The sequence below is a fragment of the Accipiter gentilis genome, chromosome 21, assembly GCF_929443795.1.
Source record: "Accipiter gentilis chromosome 21, bAccGen1.1, whole genome shotgun sequence".
NCBI classification, from domain to species: domain Eukaryota; kingdom Metazoa; phylum Chordata; class Aves; order Accipitriformes; family Accipitridae; genus Astur; species Astur gentilis.
In genome coordinates this window covers 4,104,513-4,130,998 of record NC_064900.1, presented here as the reverse complement: position 1 = coordinate 4,130,998, position 26,486 = coordinate 4,104,513, and the positions used below count along the sequence as shown (strand labels likewise).

Sequence of the window (26,486 nt, the reverse complement as noted above, 5' to 3'; positions counted from 1 at the left end):
GTTGGTATTCTTTCCATATTCCTGGTTTCCTACCTGTATCCAGTATTGTTCCTGCCAACTACAAGGTGCTTTGGTTGTCTGTCACACATGTAAATGTTAAAGTCATTTTCTGGCACCAGATCCACATCATGGAAAATGAAACAGTCCCAGTTTGCTTCTTTTAGGGCCTCTAGGTATCCTACATTCAGCAGTTTAGCTCGATTAAATTTGGTGCTGCCAGCCTGTGGAAGAGAATGGAAAAAACCTCTGAAGAAGGTGTCAAACCTTTTGAACCAGAACTGCTCCAGGGCATTTGTCCTGATCACGTAGTTTGCAACCACGTTCATGTGTCACAGCCTTTACAGACAGTGGGTACAGCATCAGAGCGGCCAGCGATGCAGTGTTTCTTCAGTTTCTACTTATCATGAACAAACACAGCCAAGGCCAGGAAAGCCTACGGTTATCTGGGCACCAGAAGTATGCATGCTGCAATTTCACTACTATTGCTGCTCCTGTCCTGGAGTTCCCATCGGGCTACAAATGAGGCATCAGCAAACAGTTTAGAAACTGGTGCTCCATACAACTGTGTCAGTAAGGCTTATGGAAGTTTTTTAAAACAAAAGCCAAAAACAAACAAACAAAACCCCACCAAAAAAACATTATTCCCCATACTAATTAGTTTATAGATGTCAGAGCACCTGCCACAGATGATTTATGCTTGTCCACTCAGTTTAAAGGACAGCAATGCTTAAAGAGTTCACTGTATTTCCTCAGGTCACACAGTAGGTGGCAGAGTGGGAAATAAAAAGCAGGTCTCTTCATTATTAACTCCTATCTATAACCTAATTATTATGCTGCACAGGGACTCCCCCTAGCACAGAGCTTCACCTGACTTTTACTAGTCTTCATTGTTTGCTTTTGCTATAAGTTAGTGTGTTTTGTTTCAAAACTATCCTTTTTCACTTCTGAGATATACATATATACACACATACCTGGCAGTTTTGTAAGCTTACCGTGTCACCATTCACTCTATAGCATGTGTCACATTTCACTAAGGTATGCTTATCTTGCTAGGTATCTTTTACTGGGCTGTACACACGTGCCAGCCTGTAGAAGGCTTTCTGCTCCTTGAGGACAAACAAGGTGGTGAATTGCCTCAAGTTCCCACTTAGGAGTCAGAGGGCCAAACTCTGCGCTCCCAGAAATTGTCAGGACAGACATTTTCCAGAGCTAGGAACCTGATGTACTTGAAAGAATAAAAAAGCAATTTTCAAGAGAAAGGGGTCATTTGCTAGAAGGTGCCTGGACTGAAAGAGGCTCCATGGAAGATGAAAAAGAAGCTGGCCTTCCCAGACTCAGGGAAGGTTAGGTGTAGGTAAAAGCAGTTGTATACAAAGCATGTTTTATTATTCTAAAAAGTAACGCTTTGCTCTGAAGCAGCAATTTGTTCACCATCACTAACGGCCATCTGCTCCTGCACAAAGAAGATTCCTGGGATTTATGGCTCCATACCTGCAGGTAGGGAAATACAGCCCAGTGACCACTCTGAAAAAATTGAGAGGGATAATCAGTTGCTTCCATTCTCAGTCAGAGAAGGACTTTTCCAAGGAAAACTTAGATACAATTCACCCAAAATCTATGATCAAATTTGAGTGATTTTTTTTGTTGTTTTTTTTTTGTTTGTTTGTTTGTTTGCGGTGGCGGTTTGTTGTGGTGGTGGTTTGGTTTTTTTAAAGTGTCCTGTATATGAAGATATCTGTCAGATAATCTTCTCCTGATGATGAAAACATAGGTTATTGAGTGAACAGAACAATTCAGGTGACTGGTAAAGAACATGCGAAGAACTTCAGTTGTATCGGGTATCAAACCCAGCCTAGTTCAGCAGCAGCGTCTACCATCTGCTGCAGTTGTCTCCCCCTATCAGTACAGTCAGCCACCACAGCCCACCTCCTGCACGAAAGTAGGCAAACAACAGCTAAATTGCTTTCCAGGAAGGGCAGTTTTCAACGTTAGACCATATACTGAACAAATAGCAAAGTTTACTCTCATCTTTTATTGAGAAGAGAGTTGTCATCCTCTGTTTCTATGGAAGAACACCACTGACCACAAGACAAACTTACGTTGAGAAAGAAATTATTCACCCTTTAGGGATTACAAACTCACTTTTTTCAGCACTGCACCCACATATGCACACATTTGTGCAGAGAAACACGATTTTCAAGATGTTACAAGCAGACCATAAAGAAGAGATCTGGAGTACGCCCTTCAATGGCTCACAGAGAAAAACATAAAAGGCTCACTTCTTAACCTTCCTCCAAAGTAAACTCTACATTTTAACAGTTAAATACTGGTTTTAACCATTTCTTTCCTCAAAAGATACTCATAACAAGTAACAACATCACAAATGCAGAGTGAAGATGGATTTGCCATTGAAGAGTTTTGGTAGACCCACTTTCAGTCTTTGGGTATGCCTATTCCGGCTAAGCAAAAGCTTCCAATCTTCCAAGTAAAAACTCTGATAGAACAAGTCCAGTCTCAACATTGCTGCTCCCATCAAACAAAACTTTCATCCTTCTGTATTACTTTTTGCTAACATGACAACAGCCATTCTCCACCTCATGTTTCAATAAATAAAGAGCGTATGCCCATTCTCCCAGTGATTTATTACTAACCACCGCTTCCTAGCTGAAGTGAGCCATTATACGTATGGTTACAGTACGTATCAATGCAGAAAAAAAGCCTCCGTTTTTCCACTCTACGGGCCACATGATGACTCTAAACAACAAAAGAACAGTCTATTCCAACTGAAAGTATATATCCTGCCATGACTTTTGTTGCTATTCTGCTGTGCCACTGAGGAAAAGTGTAAGCTGTCACCTAGAATGCACTGCCTCATACTGGTTAATTGACTCTGGCCTCTTTAGACAGAAGGGAAGAGAAACTATTATTAATTTATCACCTTTTTCTCCTGCTGTCTGAAAAGTCTGTTAGAGTTAAAGCAGAACATATAAGTAAATGATAGTAAAAGAAAGCAAACACAATAAAAGATCAAGACAAGAGACATCTAAACTGCTTTTAGCTCATGTGACTAGAACATAAGCACCTTAGATGAAAGACAACATAGCACAAGTCTGTATGTGCAAATTTTAGCCACTGACTCAGCAGAGCTAGAAAGAATGCAAATAAAGAAATTAATAAATTTTTCAGGAACCAACTGCTCTGCCATGACTACTTCTTCCCACAGCTGTTGCTGAGCAAGTAAAGCATCTACAAGCCGTAGCTGTCGCGTTTAGTTTGAGACAGCAGAAGTAAGTACAACCACATGATACACACAGCTTATAAAGCACGACAGCCAGCAAGCAGATGGGAGAGAAAAGCTAGGTACAAACTGAGGCCTTTGATCCAAACAACTCCAAATTTAAAGACAGAAAGCATGTCAGCCTAGCTAAGCATGTGTATACTGCAAGAAAAGCAAGTTGCATTAGTAATGCAAAAGATGCTAACTCAGAAATAGTAAGTTAACTAGACTGAGAAATGGATACCAGTTAAAGACACTGTTAATACTTCCCAGCTTTGCTAACAGCAGCTGAGATCCTGTAGTGCTACCAGCAATGGCTGGTGGAATGTTGCATCCCTCAAGAAGTAGAAGTGTTCGAAGCAGGCTTGGAGGACTGATGCTAGACAGCAGAGGCAGCAGCATGCCTCTCCTCAGACTGCAGACCACTGACATCCCTACCCAAACATGTCTCTGCACAGTTGCCTCACCTGGTGAATAACGTAGATGCCATAGTCCAGCTGCTGCCTTTGTAGGAAAGGGTGGAGGTGCTCCAGGAGGTACAGCAGATGCTTCTCTCGATTGCGGTGTGGGATGAGGATGGCCACGTGCTGCAATGCTGAGCACTCTGTAGGGTGATACCGGCCCTTGACTACCTGAGGGTTCTCCTTTTGCACTTCTTCTAGTGTGAGAGTTGCTTTGAAGGTGAGTTTGCTGGCACCTCCTGTAGGAGAAGCACAAGAAGCTTTCCTGAGTCATTTCTGGTTGTGGCTAGTCCAGTCACCTAATGAGGCACTCTGTAACCAGCATAAAAAACCCAGGTTCAAGCCCCAGCTGGTTTCCCTGCCTTTCCCAGAGAAAAGTACAGCTACAAGGATATTATGTGGGCAGCAGCAGGAGAGGGTATCGAGCGTTTAGTTGCTTAAACCAATTATAGAGTAGTGATGATAAAAAAATACACTTAAAAAATAATCAAGAGAAGTTCCACCACACTGCAGGAGGATTGGCCAGAAACAGCTGCCAGGGCAAAGCAGAGGAGGGGGAAGTGGAAAGAGGCAGGACTGTGGCCATGAGAAGTCATCTCTACTTAAAGCTTTAACAAAAGCATCACAGACTTCAGGCTATAAATGTGTAAGATAAAATGTACCAAGGCTTTCTGTAGCCAAATGAAATTTTTATCACTTCTCTTGCACTGAGCTATTGTTCCAGACCCTCCGGACTTGGCAAAACCATGAAAGAGAACAATGCAGGCAACTGTGATAGCTATGGCCACAGTGTGTTTACTTAAAAAAAATATGTCTTGGGGGCAGGGGTGGGGGTGTGCAGCTAGACAGCAGCTTTTCGGACTACATCAGGGAAGAGGGAAGAATCCAGCTTCCCCAACAAATCCCTAATCAGGTTCACAAAAAGGAAGAGGAAGACGACAATGACATGATACTGCAAAGCAGAAGCCTGGTGCTGCTACCAATACCAAGACAAAAAAAAAAGTGGGCAATTAAAATGGCCAAACCAAGGAAAGAGTCACCTATTTAGACCTTCATCATAACTAGTGCTAACCCCAACACAGCTGTGCAGTCCTTCAACTGTCAAGATAGAGAGGTGAAAGTACATCTAAAATTGAAAGGGCAAAAAAATTAAGGAAAGGTGAAAAAACTTGTGGTTGAGATAAAAACAGTTTAATAAAAAAAGCAACTGCTGCACATGCGAGCAAGGCAAAAAGAGAAATTCATTCATTACTTCCCATTGACAGGCAGATATCCAGCCACATCCTGGGAAGCAGGGCTTCAGCACATATAGTAGTTGTTGAGAAGACAAAGACTGTAACCATGAACATCCCCCCCTTCCTCCTTTCCCTGAGCTTTTATTGCTGAGCATGATAAATGGTATGGTCATATGGTCTGGAACATCCCGTTGGTCAGTTGGGGTCAGCTGTCCCAGCTGTGTCCACTCCCAACCTCTTGCCTACCAGATTTTAGGGGGCTGGGAACAAGAAAGACGAAGCCTCAACAGTGTGCAAACACCGTTCAGCAGTAGCCAAGTCACTGGTGCGTTACCAAAGCTGGTTTAGGCACAAAGACAAAGCACAGCACCATACCGGCTCCTATCCCAGCCAGACCCAGCACAAGCACTCTGTGCCACAAGTCGCTTCCTCACCCAGAAGCGTTTACTGCAACTGGTTGCGTTATACTTGTTTCACAAGAAAAGTATCTAACTAAAACGGCTAGGAAGAAAACCAAGTCAGCAGTACCAAAGCAGATGTAACTTGTTAGAAAAGAGAGGAAAGCACCATCACTTACGCAGGTATGGAGACAGAGTGGGGCAGTGACCCTGAAATGACTCCACCGTGGGAACTTTTGCAACTGATTCAATCTCCTCTTCCTTTTGACTGTCCTCCAGGCTAGTTACCTTTCTGAAATCTTCCACCATGCTCTTAGCTTTAGAAATGTCATGTCTGGAGTCCACAAAGTAACTGAATGTGGCCCATAGCACCATCAAACACAAAGTGACAAGCACCAACACTTTGAACTTATAGAAGAGGTGAAAGACATACAAGCTCAAGGCCATGGCACTCTCTGATCCACAAACTGCTTCCTCTGCTCTGATGCTGAGGCAGGCCACTGTGCACCCAGTGGAAATGAAACCAAAGGTCCCGAGAAGAACGTCACAGTAAGGAAGAAAAGCTGGAGGTAGGGAGGGCTGCCACACTTCCTGGGGTTTTGCAATTCATGGAGCTGTGGTGCTGCTTGCTCGTCAAATGTCAGAAAATACAACTTAACCTGGACAAAAAAAAAAAAAAAAAAAAGAAAAAAAGGTGTTAGTTTCTACCACTCTTCACTCCTGTACCTTCACAGACTTCATGAAAATAGCTTATGGCAAAACATGAAAGGAACAGCAAGTATGAACTACTGGTCAGAAATTAAGACACTGAGCTTTGGTCCTAGCTCAGCCACAAAACAGCTGCATGATTTTAGGCAAATTACCTTCGTGCTTTGTTCTCCACTCCCAGTCTTTTTTTTCTCTCTCTCCCCCCCCCCCCCCTCCCCCCAGACCAGAAAGTGCAACTGCTGCCCCATGTTATGTCTGTGTACAGTGCCTGGCAATACACAGGCTTTACTACTACTATTCCCACCAAAATTAACAAAAGGTGCAAGGCAAGAGGTTCTCCTGGCTATGAGTAAAGTTAGGTCCCCCCCATCAAAATGAAAACCACATCAATCTCTGCAGAATTAAACTGTTTTCTTCTGAAAAGAGAGCATTACTGATGCTGTGCTGCTCTGCACAACACAGTGTGAACCCCACAATACCTGACTGGCATCAGAAATCATTCCTCCGTGTTTGCTGCCTGCCAGTACCACCTTGTGGATCTTTGCCCAGTATGCCCTTTCACATGCTGCTGCAGGAGGCAAATACTCATGTTTTTCAAGGGGAAGGTTTGTTTTTTCAGCGTTAGGTCTGTGATGATCCAATCCTTTGTTCTCTTCCCTGCCTTCTTTCAAGAGCTCCACTTTCATACAGCCTTTCACGGCCATCATACTATGAAGTTACCATGCTAATACTTTTGGCTGTTATTATCATCTCACAGCAGATAAAGAATGAAACTTCAATAACAGAGAGCTTTGATATGGAAAACACACAAGAAAACTGCCACCTGTGAGAAGAACAAGGACTGAGGCTAAGTGAAGCAAAGGCAGTGATTAAAGACAATGCACACGGAACAGGCTGGATCAAAGAGAAGAAACACAAGAACGTGGAAAGTTATTTTATAGCAGCTTTCAAAATATACACGAGACCCTGGAGAGATATCACAGCCAGAAGGAATACAGTAACTCCACATTCCCACTAGTTTAGCCCAGGCGTCTTCCGGAAAAGTTTGCTGATTCACAGGGATGTACGTGGGAGCCAGACCTAGGACTGACAACACGAACTACTCAATGTACTGCCCGAGCTTCTCGAGGTTCATTGGGAATGATAAGCTGCTGTCCCTCCTAGCAAGCACCACACGGAGTGGCTAAACTGCTCTCTCCATCCACATGCAACGCACAGTGCTGCTCTAAGGAAGCGACAGAAGAGTTTTCAGTGCCATTACCACTAACAGTGAAGATTCCCCACATCCACTTCAACCTCAAACAGAGAAGAGAACAAAACCAAAACAAACAAAAAAAAGAGATGCTACAGCAGAGAAGAGAATTTTACTTACAAGGAAAGGGGGCAGAGGGGACAGGGGGGGACAAAAAGAGGGAAGGGGAAAAAAAAAAAATAAGAGAGGAGAGGTTCTCAAGAAGGAAGAAAAAAATTAGTATGCAACCATACTAATAACCTCAGTTTTTTGAGGGGTTTTGCTGGGATTTTTTTCCCCACCTGGTCTTCAAGAACACAAGGCCAGAATCACCAAAACAAACAAGAAGGGAAGCCTGAGTTCCTCTCAGTCCTCCCCTCCTTGTCTCCCAACCCTCAAGACCACATTTTCCAATGAATTCTTTCTGTTCTTAGATAAATTACACTGGAGACCACATAGGCATCTGCCTCATTGTTTTAAAACACACAGAAAAGTTAGCTTAGTGCTCTCATTTACATCCTTTCCCCAGATTTTCCACATGTGAAATCATCAGTATAGTCTGTAAGGTATTGATAGCATGGGTCTCTACTACTCTCCACAAGAAACCTGAGAGTGAACAGAACTAGTTTTTTTTCTGTTGATACCCATCAGCTCTGTTGTCAGAACAGGAAAGAAAACACCAGCAACAGAGCAACACCTAACATCCAACTGACCTACAAAATAAGGAATCTACACAATTCAGGATAGCTATATAAATCTAAAAAAACCCCAAACGAACAAAAAAACCACAAGGATCAGCAAATCTAAGTTGCATGCTGACAGCACACACTACTTTTTACCATCAGCTTGTAATAAACAACTGGAAAGCAATTCTGAGGGGCAGCCGGTAACACATTTCACAGATACAGTAAGCTTGACTACTTGTTTCTGAAGGTAATTCATTTTATAATACTAAGAGGAGTAAAACAGTATCCAGCTTCTACACTATCCAACAGAACAAACACAGACTTCAGATCCAAATGCAAACAAGTCTCAGCCTCAGTTATAAAAAACTTTACACTCACTTAGCACACCTCCTTGGTGTATTTACATACATACTGGGGTAAAACCATACCTCCATCAATTCTCTCTCCTATGCAGCCAACAATGACAACAGAAAAAAGAAGTAGAAACTTTTTCTCCTTCTGCACCACAAGAGCTGTTCAACAAATTCTTACTACAGAATTAGATGGCAGAGGTCTCACATACCTGTAGAAGAGCACTGCTCTCACTGCTGACAGCTACCCCAGCAAGCCATGTTTCTGCAAACACTCAATACTCCTTTCACCACAACCCTGGGACAAGCAACATTCAGCCTCAATATCATGCTATGTACCACCACCACTCTGGCAGGCACAATACAGTCTTGTACTAAAAATACACATAGGAAATAGTAATGTCTCAGAACCACCACACACCCCCCAGAAGAAGCCCACCCCAAGTATTTTGCGGCATGCTTTTTGACAATCTGCTACAGATGCCAGATGATGCTAACCCTGAGCAGCATGCATGTGAGCCTGTCTGCACCAGCTCACCCAGCAGCCTAATTCTCTTTCTGGTACCTGTCACACAACCTTTGTTACTTACAGCACAGGGTAGACATGCTGATTGAGCACTGGGGAGTGTACTACCACCACTGTAAAACCAATTCTCAAGTCTCCGATCTTTCCGCAGCACTCAGCAACTTTATCCCGAGTATTACAAACAAACCTGGACCAGAATGCGACCAGATGGAGAGATTAATGGTGATTAATAGTCACATAGCTATCCGAAAGCTTGGAGATCAATGCAAGAACAGCAAGGATTTGTCGCCCGTATGATTTTCCCCCTCAAAAGGGCACACAAACCTTCTTTTGACCTGGTAGCCTTCCTAGTGGTTCTGGGTTTTGTGAACAACTGTCCTAACACAGCCTTGGTGGTATTCAGAACAGAATTCATTAATCCAGAGAGATAAGGAAGATGGCAGCAATGGACAGGGATTCTCCAGCTTCTACCCTTCAAGGGGGAGATGTGACAGATCTGTTCTACAAAAGCTCCATCACATTTTAAAAAGCGTGGTGGTCCTCTGTATTTTAAAACCAGTGGTTGAAACGGACACCTCACTCCACTCTTCCCTACTAAGACCAACTACAATCAATCATTAGTCTAGGGTCCTGCAAGATCAGAATCTCCATAAACTCCAAATACTAGTTTGTTTTAACCACTTTTTTTTAAGTATTCCTGCAGTTGCTGTCAGTAACCAATACTATTTATTCTGACAGTCTTTATTCTGCTTTTCTTCACAACAGCTGTAGGCTATAGCTGAAGTATTGACACAATATACAAAACACACTACTGGGAATGCGGGCAGATGGGGGCAAGGGGACTAAGATATGAAAAAGCAACAGGAAAAGAGGGAAGAAGAAAATCTCAATTAAGGAGAGAGAGAGAGAGAAAAAAAACACAGGGGCATTCACTTTCCAGCAAACAGGACCCTCCAGTTTGCCCAGGAAAACAGATGAGAGTTATCACTGTTTTACAGTTAAGAAAAATTAATCAAAAAGTTTGAAGTGGGCTCAAGCAGAAAATGGATTAAACCCAGTTAAAAAATCTCCCCATGTTATTAGAGTCTCAATTCAATCAGTCTCTGCAACAGGTATAGAGGAAAAGTCCCCCAACTAAACAGGAAAATAAAAGTAAGTAGAAGGAAATCAAATGGGAAAACTACACGAATGGAAGGGAAGACAAAAATGTTGAGATTTTCAATGAATGTATTTTGTTTCAGCAATTAATTTTACTTCTTACATTTTGCTGAGTCTTGCTGGCAGACATGCCGTAATAATATAAAATTAGTAGCCATGGTGCCCTACAAGATGACAATAGAAATATCATATTGCTACACTTTGAGTTAAATAGTTCCAGCTTTTAGCTCAACTAATGAGCAGTAAACAGGATAACATTTGTTTTTGACTATTGCCAGCTGAAACATCAGTGAGTGCCTTTCAGCCCAGCATTACTTCCTAGTTTGCTGTCATTAGCTGTCATACCAGGGAAAGACTTTTGCAGGACAGAAGTGATTCTGAACTGCAGCTTTATTCAAATTTCAGATAGGTTGCTTAGGACTCCAATTCACAACTGCAGCAACTGAGGACATAATGGTCCAAAATGCTTTATGCTATTACCCCACCATATAACATCACCAAAACAATAGGGATTCAAATAAAAGAGAAAATGTCCCCCGCCCCCTACCAGTTTATACTCTGCAATACTTGCATACAGGAAATCAGTGATAAGCTATAGGAATGATCTAAGAACAGTAAATACTGTAGACCCCATGGGTAATATCAATGTGTAATAATTAAATCAAAGACCTTGTAATTTGCTCATTGCAGGTTTCTATGGAATTATCTAAATTGCTGCCTTTCATAACTTCTCAGTTACTGCGCAGTGTTCAGCAGGTGAAGCACTTCCCCTAAGGCGGGTAATCTCTCCACAATAAATCAAGGGTATCGTTACACAAAGTGCGTGCATGAAGAGGGAATTTCCTTCTCCACCACCCAATCTAAATGTGTTCCAGATTAATCTGGGCTGAAAAAGACAACATAAAGTTAAGATACTGAATGACTATCAACAGGTGTTTGCTAAAAATCAATTTCTTAAATTCATAGCCTCCCACTTTATCAGAAGTGGACTGCATCCTTAAAGTTAAGACAGTTGCTTGCCTCTGATGCACAGACTAGTGCAGATGGGCCATCCCCATAAGAAATTATTTTTTTCCACAAATAAAATAAAAAAATAAAAATTAACTATCCGTGGAAAAAGACATAATGAAATATCAGGAAGCAATCAGCATTATTAGTCAGAAGAACAAGCATCCAAAATACTTTTTTTTGTAAATGTCAGGAAGAGCACACAGGTGTAAAATTGCTAAGGTACAAGATGTTAAACTATGAACATAAACTCTGAACTTACTGCACTAACCTTGTTTCTACCCTCCTTCCCTACTATTCAGTTCAGTGATATCTCACACATACCAGTTTCCTTTGTCAGATGTGCGAGATTCCTTTATAAGCAGATGTTACTAAAAGTTCACAGTACTGGCCTCTGACAAATATTCAGACCGTACTGTTGTCAGCATGAATTATTTCCCACGATAACTAAAACCACATCTCCACTGAGTTCTATGGCAGTGACAGAATGATGCTCTTGCTTAAAATACACGTGAGCACTTCAACAGAGCAGCATAAATACACATGCACAATCACAACAATTAGTCACTTTCAACTCATCACAACACACACCCAGAAGGGCATAATTCATGTTTCATAAACTTGCAGTTTGGTATTTTGATGTATATGAATATAGTATGTATTTCAAAATTTGGAAAGCATCAAGATATTTTGGGTATCTTAAATGGAAAAACATACATGAATCAATTTACCTTACATTATTACTTCATAGGTTAAAAAGTGTTCATTTTTTTTCCCTGAAACACAAGAATGGCATGTGCACAGAAAGGCATGTCTGTATCTACTAACAAATTATGAAGATCTGTACCCTCATGAATGAAGGCAACTGAGAAGCACAGTGAAGAGCTGGCACTTCTACGACTCCTGGCAAAGATGAAGAACTCGTGAACTTAAGAGGACAGTAACTGGAAATAAAAGGACAAGCAAGAGGTTAAGCCTCAATAAAACTTGTCTGTCAGAGAAACATAAGGAAAGCTTGATCATTGCCCCTCTGGAGGGTCTATGCTTGGAGAAGTAGTATAAAAGCCAGCATTGTAATACTTCCATAAAATCATTATTAATGGAATAGTCTTAATAAAATACTGACTAGAATAGTCATGCAGAACCTACCTACTCCAACCTTAATAAAACCAAACAGCCATTCTGCAATTCAAAGAAAATAACGGAGCAGATGCTTTGCACTTTGTAACTGCCAATTAGATAAAATTAAACCCTTACCAATTAAGTAAAGGTTGAGGACAGGCAAAGCACAACCACAGAATGGTTGAGGTTAGAAGGGACCTCTAGAGCTCATCTAGTCCAACCCCCCCTGCTCAAGCAGGGCCACCTACAGCCAGTTGCCCGTGACCGTGTCCTGATGGCTTTTGGATATTTCCAAAGATGGAGACACCACAGCCTCCCTGGGCAACCTGTGCCAGGGCTCAGTGATCCTCACAGTAAGAAAAGTGTTTCCTGATGTTCAGATAGAACCTCCTGTGTTTCAGTTGTGCCCATTGCTTCTGGTTCTGGCACTGGGCACCACTAAGAACAGCCTGGCTCCATCCTCTTTACACCCTCCCTTCAGGTATTTATACACATTAAGAAGTTCTTCCCTAAGCCTTCTCTACTCCAGGCTGAACAGTCCCAGCTCTCTCAGCCCTTCCTCACAGGAGAGAGATGCTTCTGTCCCTTCATCATCTTCACAGCCGTTCATGGGCTCTCTTCAGTATGTCCATCTCTCTTATACTGGGGAGCCCAGAAATGGACATAGGACTCCAGGTGTGGCCTCACCAGTGCTGCGAATGGAAGGATCACCTCCCTCGACCTGCTGGCAATACTTTGCCTATGTAGCCCAGGATACCACGTGCCACTTTTGCTGCAAGGGCACACTGCTGGCTCATGTTCAGCTTGATGCCATCACCCTTAGGTCCTTTTCTGTCAAGCTGCTCTCTGGCTGGGTGTTCCCCAGCATGTAATGGTAAGTGGGATTGTTCCTCTGACCCTCTGGCGTATCTGCCACTCTTCACAACATGGTCCAGTCTGCAAACGTGCTGAGGGCACACACTGCCCCATCATCCAGATCATTAATGATGATGTTAAGACAGGACTGGACCCAATATTGACCCCTGGGGTACAGCACTGGAATTCATGCTGCTGATAACCACCTTTCTGGTCCTGGCTGTTCAGCCAGTTTTCAATCCGCCTCACTGTCTGCTTATCCATACATCAACAGCTTGGCTATGAGGATCTTACAGGAGAGAATGTCAATGGCCTTCCTGAAGTCCAGGTAGACAATATGCACTGCTCTCCCCTCATCTACCATGCCAGTCATTTCATTGTAGAAGTTTATCAAGTTAGTCAGCATGACTTCCCCTTGGCAAATCCACACTGACCAAGGGTACAGCTTCCTTACTCCAGGCCTTCACCCTGGTTTCTGGGACCTGGGATTCCTGAATCCCAGTCCTGCTAGTAAAGACTGAGGCAAAGAAGGCATTCAGTAGCTCAGCCTTTCCCACATCCTGCGTAACCAAGTCCACCATCTCACTGAGCAACGGGCCCACATTTTCCCTCGTCTTCCTTTTGCTACCTATGTACTTAGAGAAGCCCTTCTTGTCATCTTTGATATCCCTAAATCATGGCCGATATATTGGTTGGTGGGTGAAAAAAGACCACCCAGTCAGACATTAAAACATGCAAACAATAATTCAACCAAAAATTCAGTACTAAACAAATCTTGTTATAAACAATAATCTGCAAGACACTGGAAATGTGGTTCTTCCTTCTTCTGGACTTTGTAATTCAGGGTGGCTAACCCTTAAATATGGGTGGCAAAATGCCTGTGGTGCAACTAAACTCTTCTCATAGCTCTCAAACCTGACTCTAGCTAGATCTGACCTTCAAAGGTACCAAGAAACTTTCATCGGAATGTAAAGCACAGCTGCTCTTGTGAAGTAAATTCTCAGTGAAGCATAACCAAACCTAGTTTAGAAAGTTATAGCTGACTAGAAGGGCACAGCACTTCAGGCCACAAGGTTAAAAACACCATGATACCCATTTCAAAATCCATGAGAAAAAAAAAATTAAACGGAAAAAACCCAGTTACTAAAATATGACATCAGCCAGAATTCCAAAATCAATGAAAAATGAGAAAGGTCTCCATCTATATGTAGACATACTCATATCTAGACAAGACACTTCAAACGCACTTCTAAACATATCCATGATCATATTGAGGCACATAAATACTGCATGATCTCTGCTCCCCAACATCGTAGCTGTAGCAGTAACTGCCCCTGTGCTTTGCAGCTTGTCTGCCAGCTCAGGTTCTGTAGCCTGCTACATGTTTTGAAACGCATGCCAAATCCTCTTTGCTTGCTCCAAGGTTCCTAGCACTGTTCAGAACAGGCTACCTGTAGGAGCCGATGAGAAACGCAGTGCTGTATGACTCCTCCATGAACAGGAGTGTTCAGTTCTGATCCTTGAGCCTGCTGGCACGAACACAAAGCCCTAACTTGCCCCTCTCCATCCAGGAAGGCCAAAATAATAAGCGAGGTTCTAGCATGGACAAGACTTCTTCCAAAGCAAACTAGGAAGATCAGAACCCCATCCCTTTTCATTCAAGGTTTTCCCCAACAGAGATACACGTGTGTTGGAGTCTGACATGCTGTGCAAGCACAGAGCAAGGGAGCAACGTAGGTGCAAGCTGGTTCCCCAGGTAAGGGCTGCAAGGTCATCTACCCATTTGCCTAGCAGCCTGATTGAAGCCACTAGCATTACCAAGCTCAGAGATACCCAGAAATTCTAGACTAAAGGCTATTCTTTTCCATCTAAGCAAAACTTCTAGGTAGACAAAGACAATATCAGCAGGAAGACTGGTTACTGGTAGCCCTTATCTAGATATTAGTGAAGGAAAGCAATCTTGTAAACAGAATTGAATATGTAATTGGAGTTGATAAACACTCATTTTCCAAACACTTATTTTTCCCTGATACGTTTTTAGATAAAAGTTGTCATTATAACTATGCTAAAGCCTAGATTCACATGATCACTTCAAAACAAGTTAACATTTAACAGTATAACTAATCAGTGAGAACAAGCTGCCTAAATTTTATTTTTCATGTATTTGTATTTAAAACAATTCACCCTATATGGAACATCTGCAGGACAGCTCCTGAGAGATACTTTAATTTGGTGCATGGAAAATTAATTTTTCATTTACACAAACTAACTTTCTGACTCTACCTGTTTCACAGTGCCCAGTAAGGACAAGTTTCTTACCATGCAGGATTTTCCAGAAGCCTCTGCAACCTCCTCAAGCTCACGCACAAATTCCACAGACAGCAGAACAGGTTCAGCAGCGAAAAAAACTTTCAACAACTTTAAAAACCCTTATAAGTTCAAGCAGGAAATGAAGCATGAAAAGAGTTCCTGGGGACTGCATTTATGAGCTCTGTACTATGCAGACTACTATTTAGTATTTTATCTAGGCCAAAACCAAAAGCAGCAATAGGTTAGCTCTGGGAGTATCTGAAGAAGTATAGCAATCTTCATTAAGCCTTCCAAAAAAGAATTAAATTCTTTACAACTGACAAGGTAGAAAGACCACTGTACAGCATCAGCTTTTCTACGCAAGACCTTCAAGTCCTCAAGTTTTACAAGAGTCTAAACCTGCTCCTTTCACAGGCATTTCCTTCTTTTCAGCAGATTAGTTTTTCAGTAGGGCATTAAGCTAATAGTTTTTAGCATCTCTTTTATACAACACTTATAATCCTATTACCTCTTCCTATTAAAAACCTCACCAACTGCACTGCGAAATGGTGAATTCATGGGCTATTTAAAAAAACCCACCAAACAAAAGAAATCCAACCCTCAAACACCCTTTCCACTTCTCAGGATTTGAAGCCAAATGAAGCAAGCACATTAAACCACTCACTGCTGCTGCCACATCCCTCCTTCCTGTAGAGCAGTGACTCCAAAAAGTATGGAGAGTGCTACGCAAGCAGCAGGCACTTTTCATCCAGGAAACCCCACACCATAAAGAGACCTCTGTTACCTCTCACATGCTGCAGGAAAGAGTCAGCTCAAAACTCACAGGATGACGGGAAAAAAAAAAAGAAAAGAAAAAAAAAAAGAAACGAGCCAACACATCCCGCTTTTCCCCAGCCGTAAGAGGCTCCCCAGTGCCATCCCACACGCCACTCCCCCAGCTCATGTCCCAGCCCGGGATGGCCAACAGCCTCTCTCCTTTCCTCCTAGCACAGCAGAACCAGGCATATCTTGACAGTGCACTGTGCCAGAAGCAATACTGCATACAAATAATTACTGTAACAAACCATCCGACCGGAAACAAAGGCTCAAAACTTTGCTCCTGAAAGCAAATCACAATTTCTAGTGCAGCCCTTTAGGCATCTGCTCCATTTGGAGATTTTTAACGATAGAGATGCCGTTCTTCTTGCGCAGATCAAGCTGCCCACCCTCTTGTCCATACCTGTGGAGAAGCCCAGGCACTCCCACTGTACTCCTCTCTGTTATCACCCAGACATACCTGCAGATGACAGCAACGTGTACTTTTGCAAGGGTGTTCCACCAGCCTGGCTCACGGACCAGTCTTTTCTCAACAGGTAACTTAACTATTACAAGGCTGTCCCTCACTGGTGCTTTTTCCACCACTCTGCCCCATAACACTCCTCTAGCAACTTCACAGAATCAGCAGGATGGAACCAATGGAGGGTGTCTCTTTGCCATCTTGCCCATCTGGGGCTCTCCCAGGCTACCAGGACAGCAGCTCCACAATGTTAGCTGTCCTTACTGAGCTCTGGTCCGGTACACAGCTGCCTGGAAAACTTTTGCTGCCAGCCTACCTAAGCCTCCTCCCTAGCTGCTATATATTAAGCTAACAAACACACTTCCTTCAGTAGAATTGCACCTATGTTAGAGTAATTTATGAGCACATCTATGCCAGGTAAGGGTGGGATTTTCTCATGCTTCCAGTCAACATTACTGATAATGACAAAACACCATAAAAAGGACAAGGCCTGAGTACACACAGGCTACATGGCTAAGATGGATTGCCTTAGACGTGGGGAGAGAAAGGATAGGTACAGCCTCGTGACAAGTGTTAATCTCCTGTAACTCAAACCTGTTTGAACTCTTTGTGCAATACGTACATTCCAAGCAGGTAGGTGTTTCAAAGCTTCCCCAGTAAGCCTCCTCTATGCCACAAAGATCTTATTTATTATTAGGACTGCACAAGAGTTTTGGGGAAAAAACTTTCCTGTTTCAGACACCTAGTAGCATAGAAAAAACCTTCAGGACTACTGTGTGCTTTAACTGGTCAGCCACAAAGTCAAACGAGTCTGGATCTCGACCATCACTGTCTCACCTTCCTCTCCGCTCCAGTCCCCAAACTATATTTTCTCTGCACCGGCATCGGCTCTCATGAAAACATGGGGTTAGGCAGATCAGGAGGCAAGCAGTATTTCTAGCAGCCTTCTGTGATCCTATGCCTACCCCTCCCACTGAAGAATGTCAGAAGACCTGGTTCTGTGATTCTATGACTACCAGCAGAAAAACAGTAGCTCAGCTTTCAGTTGAACAGGAAGGGTTATTTTAGGAAGATAACAATATACATTACCAGCCACTAATGGGTAGCATTCTACAAACTGCCTTGAACCAGACAATTTTAAAGAGGAAAGGTACGAGTTAAAAAGAAACAGACCAAGGTGCATTTGTGGGGCCTGATCAGAATAACAGCTACTGCCAGCTAAAACATTCCAGTTGTGTCGAGAATACAAACAGATGTGCTGGCTCCACACTTTGTCTTGCTATTTATTACTTGATAACTGCTTGATACTCAATGTAAAAGAACAAAAGTACTGGCAGCTCCAACTCCCTGAATTACAAACTAAAAAAAGATAAAGAATACATAACACACCAGGAAATAACCTAGATATTTAGCTTACGTAACTTATTGTCTCCATGCGTGTGGGCATCACAGAAGAAGTGATTGCAACAGATGTAAATGAGGAAAGGCTTGGCAGGCAAATACAATAAATCCATTTCCTACAAAAGGAACATCATGGCAGAAAAGCACTGAAAGAGGACTCTCCATACAGCTTTAACTCAACCATGCAGGACAGAGAAGAAAATAGGAGCATCTCAGAATCTCACGTAACAGGGATGCCATTGTTCTTCCACCCAACATTACCCCAAACGAGCAGCGCTATTCCTGTGTTCCAACCTGCTCTGGTTTATGATTGAAGAGCTGAACAACTTGCTCCACAAGGAACACACTGGGCAAAAGCAGCAGTCCCTGTGTACTGGTATGTGTAAAGCCTATTGTCCTTTGAATGTGTTTCACTGATTTTCCAGCTGCTGGACACCCACCCAGCCACTCTTTCACTTTCCCCCTCCCCAATAGGACAAGGGGAAACAATAGGATGAAAAAGCTCATGGGTCAAGATAAAGACAGGGAGATCACTTACCAATTAGTGTCACAGGCAAGACAGACTTGACTTGGGGAAAATGAATTTATTGCCAATTAAAAGTAGAGTAGGATAGCAAGACACAAAAACTACAACACTTCCCCTCCACTCCCTTCTTCCCAGGCTCAACTTCACTCCCTCATTTCCACCTTCTCTACTCTCCACCCCACAACAGTGCAGGGGGATGGGGAATGGGGGGTCAGTCCATAACAGCTCTTCTCTGTCACTCTTTTCTCCTAACATTTTTCCCTGCTTCAGCATGGGGTACAGTCCTTCACAAACTGCTCCAGCACGGCTCCCTTCCATGGGCCACAGTTTCTGCCAGAAAATCTGCTCCTGCGTGGGCTCCTCTCCAAAGGCTGCAGACTCCGCCAGGAGCCTGCTCTGGTATGGGCTCTCCATGGGCTGCAAAGTAGGCATCCGCTCCAGCATGGTCCTCGCCACAGGCTGCAGGGTGGACATCTGCCCTGCACGAGGAGTGCCTCCTCCCCTCCTCCTTCTCTGGACCTTGGTGTTCACAGAGCTGTTTCTCACTTTTTTGTTGTTTTTTTTTGTTTGTTTCCCCCCCACCCCTCTCTCTCTCTTCACCCCTCTCAGAGCTGCTGGGCAGCATTTTGCCCTTTCTTAAATACGTTTCCCCCAAGGCACCACCAGCTTGGCTGGTGGCCTCAGTCTTGGCCAGCGGTGGGTCCATTTTGGGGCTAGCTGCAACTGGCTGCGTTCAGCACAGGTGCAGCCCCGGCCTCTTCTCACAGAGACCAGCTCTACACCTACACCACTGCCAACACCTTGCCACCTACACCCAATACAGTGTTTCATTAGCTGAAGTGAAATACCAACTTTAAAGTGGTTTAAAAGATCCAGTGCATTGCTTGATACGTAGGGCTTCTTAATAACTCATACCTATTTACTCAGAATATACATCATTTTCTGACTAGTACGCCCAGGTGACAGAGTCCTCTCCACCCTGTACCTCCAGCCACAGCATGCACACACCTGTGATCTACACCTCTGAGCTTCGTTGTCCTCTACTGATGTCCAGAATAGTAACTACTTACTTCTACTGCCTCAGATTAACCAACTGACACTTTCTGACTGTTAATCTAGACAGCCATTCTACATGGCATAAGTATCCTGCCATAGCTATGCTAATCTATCTTCAGGCAGACAAACCTGAGGCAACAAATTCACCAATCCAGAAGAAATTTCAGTTCACTTAATATAGGGCCCTAGAGGAATCTTGGCTTTAGCATTACTCTTGTTGCAGTGCTTTACATCTATCTCAAATATTAGATAGTGGATATACTTTTAACATATCCAGACAATCTGGTGAGCAAGGAGCAGACATTTTTATATAGTCACATTTCACTTCTAAAACAGAGGCCTAACTCTTGGCAAACACCCAGTGCCTAAAACATCACATTAAGATTTCTGAGATTACCAAAGGAAAAGCATGTGCTTTCTTTACTAAGCAAGTACAGAGCCTTTGCTGCAAATGACTCAACATCATTATCAAGCACAGGCCAATCGAGCAGGTGCTACTCCAATACTCCAGTACAGTTTTCAGTTTGCTAAGATGTAATGAACTCTTATTTTATGCTAGGAAATGCAATCTAACATCTCCAGGCCAAGACACACATTTATGAATGGCCTCTCTTGTTACACAGCTACAGCTGAGCCTCTGACCTCACTGTAAAAGACACAGCACTGTCAGACTGAGTGCAGTCAAAGAGATGGAGCAAGGCATACAGCAAACAGCACTGGCACAGCCTGTAACTACCTAACTGCTTACCACATAAGTTGTCTTTTAAAAAAAAAATACAGCACAATTTAAAAACATCTTCCCCCCCAAGTTCAGTGGAATATCCTGAAAAAGCACATGGTAAAACAGATTTCTGTGAACACAGTAATCTCATGTATAATGGAAAGCTAAGGTCATGATTCAACTCGGCAATACCCTATCTTTTTCTGGCAGCTGCTGCCTTGCTGGAGTGGATGCCAGATGTCAGAGAACTTGCCACTTTACAAAAAAACCCCAACGAAACAGAAGAAAAAAAAATTCAACACATTTCTGGCCAAATTCCTCACTCACCTCTCTGCTGCACAAAAAAATAACATCCAAGAGAAATACTATATTAAAACAGCACACATTCTTACTTTAGCTTTAAGTACTTCACAATTAATTTTTTTAACCAAAGTGTCAACCACTGATAGCTAAAGCAATACAGGACAGAAGTTGAAGTAAGTGTATAGACCTGTGGCTACTTAACACATTTATATTTTTCAGTTTACAAGTGTCTACAAACAAAATCGTAAATAAATGAAAACTAATAAAGTTGTAAACATATTATGAATGCATAACTAAGAACAGAATCCCATTATTTGTTTCTCATGGAGGTACTTCAGCATGAGAACTGCACCAAAGACATTCCAGTTGAAGCTTCCTTAGGCATGAAGGGATTTTACTTTTTTTTTTTTAATTTTATTTTTACAGTCTTATCTCAGTAAGGATTACAAATTGTCAGTGTGGACAGCTATCAAGACACTGTGTAGGCAGCACGATTTTGTTAAGCCATTAAATGTATGGGACCTTTTCAATGTTAGAGCACAGTTTACATCTATGCAGATTTTCAACCAATCTGCAGATGGATTTTTATGCAGGAGGAAAGTTTCAAACACACAATTTAAGAACTCTAACTCACATCCTTTGGAAGTGTTATGGCCTAGAACAGCACTTGACAGAATTCAAAACTGTTCCAACAATCTAGTTCAACCTAGCAACAAGCAATTTTAATCAAATGCTTGTGGAAGTAATTCTAAAAATATATCCTCTGAGAATCAGGATACTATTAAACCTTTTGGACAAGCAGCGCAGTAAAATTCCAGGCAGTCGGAGATAGTGTATCATTCTTCCTCACACTCAGTTACTCATCTCTTTTCCCCATCTCACTGGATCTTGCTGGGGGGTCCAGAGAACTAAAGGTGAGATGTGATATGGACTCCTCCTCTCCTACTCGCTCAGGGTTAAAGAGCTCCCGTTCCTCTACAACCCTCCTCCTCTTCACTCAAGCAGCAGCCAGGCTTTAGCTCTTTCCAGGAACAAGAGAAGGTCAAGGGGGATTGATACTTCACTCAGAAGCAGAGTAAGGGAAAGTGGCTCCTTTCCAACCCTTCACTTCTCATTACTGTGCAGGTGTTACCACTCCCCATCTCACTGAACTAGCTGGAAGAGTTCAGAAGTCAGCTACAGGACTGAAGACTGAGGCGGACACAAGATTAGTGCTGCAGATGCCCCAGCAGCATCGGATCCAAAAAATTTGCTATTATTTATAATTGCGTACATTTAGAATCATCATGGTATCAGTTTAAAAGGGTTATCTTAATTATAATGCATGATAAATTTATCCCACAATTCACTGCCTGATGAATAAATATTACCCAGTTGTTGCTCCCAGCAGCAGCACTGCATATATGCTAAAAAAAATTAAATATTTAAGGACACCAAGATGACATAATCATAGCTGTAAGGCATGTTACTTGTAGGTATGCCAAAGCACTTCCAACAGAAAAAAACAAAAGCACAGAGACACAATACTTATAAAAACCCCTAGATATGTCAAAAACTATAAAGAAAAAAAGTGATGGAAGCTCTCTTCCATTGTTTTACAGTATTTTCAAGGTCCCATTTATCCACAGTTCAAAAAACACAACCTCTGAAGCAAAAAACCACACTAGCCCAGTTGCACACCTGCTGGGTGTCTTTTGGACTAAGTATTTGCCTAAACAAGTAGGTTTTTAACAGAACTCTTTCATCAAAGCAGGCAGTCATTCGACCAGGCTTCAGAATCCCCAGGCATACCACCTTCAAACTAGCAAAACACAAGGTCACCAAACTCATTCATGCAACTTAGATTTAGGATCATATAATAAAAACCAGAAGTCAAGCACCCCTCAACTTCTATTTTTTTCCTACATATCATTTAAAAGAGAAGAACATGGCAACTCAAACCAGAGCAAAAAAGAAAAATGCAAGCCTTCCTAAGCTGAAGTAACCAATTTCTTACTTCTAACTGAAAAGTATTTGTGAAAATGAAATACAGCTGTTACAAAAATGACAAGGAAATAACTACACAAATCAAGAACAAGATCGATCACACTTAAAGCATTTACCAAGAAAACTCATTTACAGTATCTTGTATGAAAGGTGATATAATTCAGTGTTAAAGAAAGGTTCATGAAACATTATCAAAGTTGAATAGTGACAGAGACTAATACGAAACCCCAAAGCTGTGCTTTTCAGTATTCTAAATTTAATCAGAGTATTTGTATTTAACAACAGAAGACTTACAGAGTCCTCACTGAGTTGAAAAGAAAAAAAATCTTTAGAGAAATAACATCTCACATAACTGCCAACCTGATAAAAAGTGTAAATATTTATAAAGAATGTGAGCAGATCCTAAAGTGTATTTCTTTGTTTGGTTTTTTGTTTGTTTGGGTTTGTTTTTTTTTTTTTTTTTAACGTTAGCCATCTCAAAGACCTCAAACTTTCACCTTCCTTTTCTCTAAAACCCTCTGTTGAAAACCAAGCCCTTCTAAACCAACTCTGATGTCCTTTGGGAACTTCCTTAGCTCCTAAGTAAAAGGGTGGAAAGAACGTTAAATCCACAAGAGATCTTCACTATTAAGTCTTTGAGACAAGCACATACTCGTAAGGTATTCCCCTTTTTGATTATTGCTACACCATAGTGCTGTGAAAGTCTTAAGTCCTATCAGGACATTTATCAGGACTTTAAAGGCATTTGTATTATGACTCAGAAACCAAACCTTCTCAAACACTCTCACTAGTAGCCCCATTTCTGCTTCCCCTCAAGACCTGCAAACACATATCCATCATCACCTGCAGCACTGTCATCAAATGAGGGCCCTCATAAACCTGTGCAAGTCCCCTCTCAAGCCCTCTGATCACTATTCTCGTCCAAAATAACACCTAGAGCAATGAGTGAAGAAGTTTATGTCTTATCAGTGAGAAAATTATAGCAAACAGAATGACTTGCCTGTGCTCCAGGTTTCTCCACGTGTGAAACGGAGAAAATAATACCAAGTACTGAATTTACTTTGCCACAAAACTGTTAAAAAGCTTTCGTTAAAGTGAAAACTCCAGTGCTCTACATCTGGCCTCCTGACTTAGGATCTCTGAGCCCGACAGAGTAAGTACTTCCACCTGGTATGTAATGTCTAGATAGGGCACTGTTCCGACTTAGTAACCCTACAATGAAATGACGTACCGGCAGGCTTATCTGCAGGATCGCAACCTCAGGTCCTGCCTTCGATGTTCACAAGGGATGACTGCAGAGGGATGGATTCCCTGCGTACACAGCGGACTGCCTATGAAGCGATGAGCTGCAGAAATCGGGCCAAATATTTCCTCCACCTACCAGATGCTCAAAAGTACGAGGCACAATTAATCACACACACCCCCTCCGCTCTTTCGCTAAGGGTTTAGAACCGAAACACCGTCCGGGAATTCGTTACTCCCACCTCCTCACCCCTCTCACCACAGTTTAACCCGGCCCCGACACCCCCCGCTCCCGCACCCCTCCCCGCCCGTTGGCGACAGGCTCTCACCTCACCGCCCGGCACCCTCCCTCCCCTCAAAAAACCCACTTTTTTTAACCGAAACTCGTTACTTACGAGGCCGGGACGCCTCTCACCCCCGGCGCCACACAGACGGACGGACTGACGAAACACCCGCTCCCCGCGCGCGCCGCCTCGGCACAACCGCCACCCTCGCGCGCAGGCGCCCTGCCGCGCCCGCGCGCCCCCCTCCCCTCCCTCAGCGCCGCGTGCCGGGGGCGGGGCGCGACCGCCGGGCGGCTGAGGGAGCGGCGGGGCCGGGGCGTGAGGCGGCGGGGCCTTCCTTCTTTTTTCCTTCCTTCCTTCCTTCTTTTCCTTCCTTCCTTCCTTCTTTTCCTTCCTTTCTCTCTTCCGGAAGGGGGGGGGGGGGGTGAGGGGCCGCGGCTCAGCCCTTACCTGCCGGCCCGCCCTCCGCACCGCCGTCGACCCTCAGCCCCCGCCCAACCATAGAGCGCGGGGGATAGAGCGGCCCCCTCCCGCCATAGAGACACCCCCCCCTTCGCCGGTGGGATAGAGCGACCTCGCTATGGTGGTCGTCCCTTTCCCCGTCATGGCAACTGCTCGGCGGGGCTGGGAGGAGCGGGCCTTAGCCGCTTGTTTGCCTCAGGATTTCGGAGCAAAGTCGGGGAGCGTAACTGTATCGGCACAGATCAGAGGGTTGCCGGCGGCTCGGCACGCCCGGGATGCTGGTGGCTGGGCGCCAGAACTCTCCCCAGGTCTTGCCATTTGCGGGAACGCAGACGTGCCGGGGCTAGAAGGAGTAAGTGCCGGGGGTAGAAGAAGTGCCCGGGCTAGAAGAAGTGCCTGGGGTAGAAGTGCCTGAGTTTTTGGAAGCTGCAGGGGAGTTTTGAGGGCCGTGGGCATCGCAGCATTTGCCTCGCTGGTACTTGTTGAGAGTTCTGCTTCCTCTCAAAGCGTATCCTATTTAGCGCGTATTTACAGAGAAATTAGATGGGGTTTGGCAGGAGTTCTTAGAATCTCAGAAATCGGAACTTAGAAGATGCCTGCTTCCAAAACCTAATTGCTCAGGAAAGAGAAAGGTGTTCCCCTTCCTGAAGTCAAATCACAAAAGGGCTTTCTGCATTGAACCCTCATGGAGTGCAAACAAAACCCCTTAAAATGTGCGTGGCCAGATGCAGATGGCGGAAAGGTTTTAGTGTGTTATTAATAAGTTTTCTTAATATTTGAAAAATGCCTCAAAGGTATTTTTGCCTAGAGTACAAATTAGATCACTGTATAGATTAACCAAAGTTCGTATTGCTATAACACAACATTTGTTGTTTCTCCATGCAAAAACTTCCCAGCATAACTGCCCCTGCCCTCAAAAAAGGAACAATGAATTTAACTTATTTGGCCAAAATATCAAAGTCGTTTCACTGACAATGGCAATACGAGGAAAAGGGCAGCAGTAGGGATGGCCACAGTGCTGTCCTGCTGAGTCCGCTGGGCTCTAGGTTAAGCCTGCACGCGTGCCCATCAGGAGCTGGAATATTCCACCCAGACCTTGTAACGTTGCACCCAAGAGGGATCTGCTGTCAAGCACTAAAAAAGCCCTTCAAGAAAAAAGCAAAATTCATCTTTTGTGGTGAGAAATTACTTCTGTTAAAAGAACCAGAGAGGAGAAAACTTATGTTTAAAAGTGTAAAAAATTAAATGAAGCAAAATGTTGCAAATGTTTTTGCAATAAAATAATAGCCTTCGCTGACACTGTCAGAAATTGGATCTGAGGGAGAATGAAGTATAGTCTTAAATTCCTTCTGTTTGTAAATAGTGAAGGATGTTGAAAATCCAAAATTAAAAGTTGTGTGAGTAGTTGCCCAGTAAAAACTGTATGAGTGACCCCTTTTCCAATGGTCTCCGTCACACCTGTTGAGAGTTTTAAGTCAGGTTTTATAATGTTGCATAATTGTCAAATCCAGATGCTACTTGCTGATTGTAATCAAATCTGGCAAGGCGGCATCCGTCTCAAAGATAGTATCTGTCAGTGCTGTGAGAATCAGAGCTATAGAAGACACTCCACTGAGAGAGTGACAGCATTAGTCATCGTTTGACCCAGCCGAGACTGTACTGGCGTTATCTGGCTCGTCAGTCCACACACATGCCGCAGATTTAATTAGCGTGTATCTTCACTCCCAACACAGACAGCAAGTGACATTCTTGCTCATCTTACAGGCCAACAAAGCTAGGTAAGCAAACAGTGAGAAATGAAGCTCTTCTGGCGGTGGTCTTGCAGGATAGATAAGGGGAGAGAAGAGGTGGCCAAAAGTATGTCTGGAGATGCTAGAAGCAAACGGGATATGCAGGGGATCTGC

At 43.3% G+C, this 26,486-nt stretch overlaps 1 protein-coding gene across 10 annotated transcripts in view; it reads right to left on the bottom strand.

Annotated features, from left to right (window-relative positions):
* The window catches only part of B4GALT4 (beta-1,4-galactosyltransferase 4), a 31,835-nt gene extending 7,523 nt beyond the window's left edge, over positions 1-24,312 (bottom strand). The window contains exons 1-5 of one of the 10 annotated variants that reach the window (XM_049824497.1): positions 24,232-24,292; positions 23,826-23,971; positions 5,551-6,030; positions 3,745-3,977; positions 34-221 (exon numbers count right to left, since the gene is read on the bottom strand). In XM_049824497.1, coding sequence (XP_049680454.1) covers positions 34-221; positions 3,745-3,977; positions 5,551-5,818 — 689 coding nt within the window. In that variant the 5' untranslated portion in view covers positions 5,819-6,030; positions 23,826-23,971; positions 24,232-24,292. Of the gene's footprint in view, positions 1-33; positions 222-3,744; positions 3,978-5,550; positions 6,031-8,936; positions 9,060-15,334; positions 15,552-15,989; positions 16,089-16,109; positions 16,204-23,825; positions 24,079-24,227 lie in introns of those variants that run through there. The other 9 variants (XM_049824498.1, XM_049824499.1, XM_049824502.1 and 6 more) reach the window with 9 other exon arrangements.
* Positions 24,313-26,486: the final 2,174 nt, after the last annotated feature.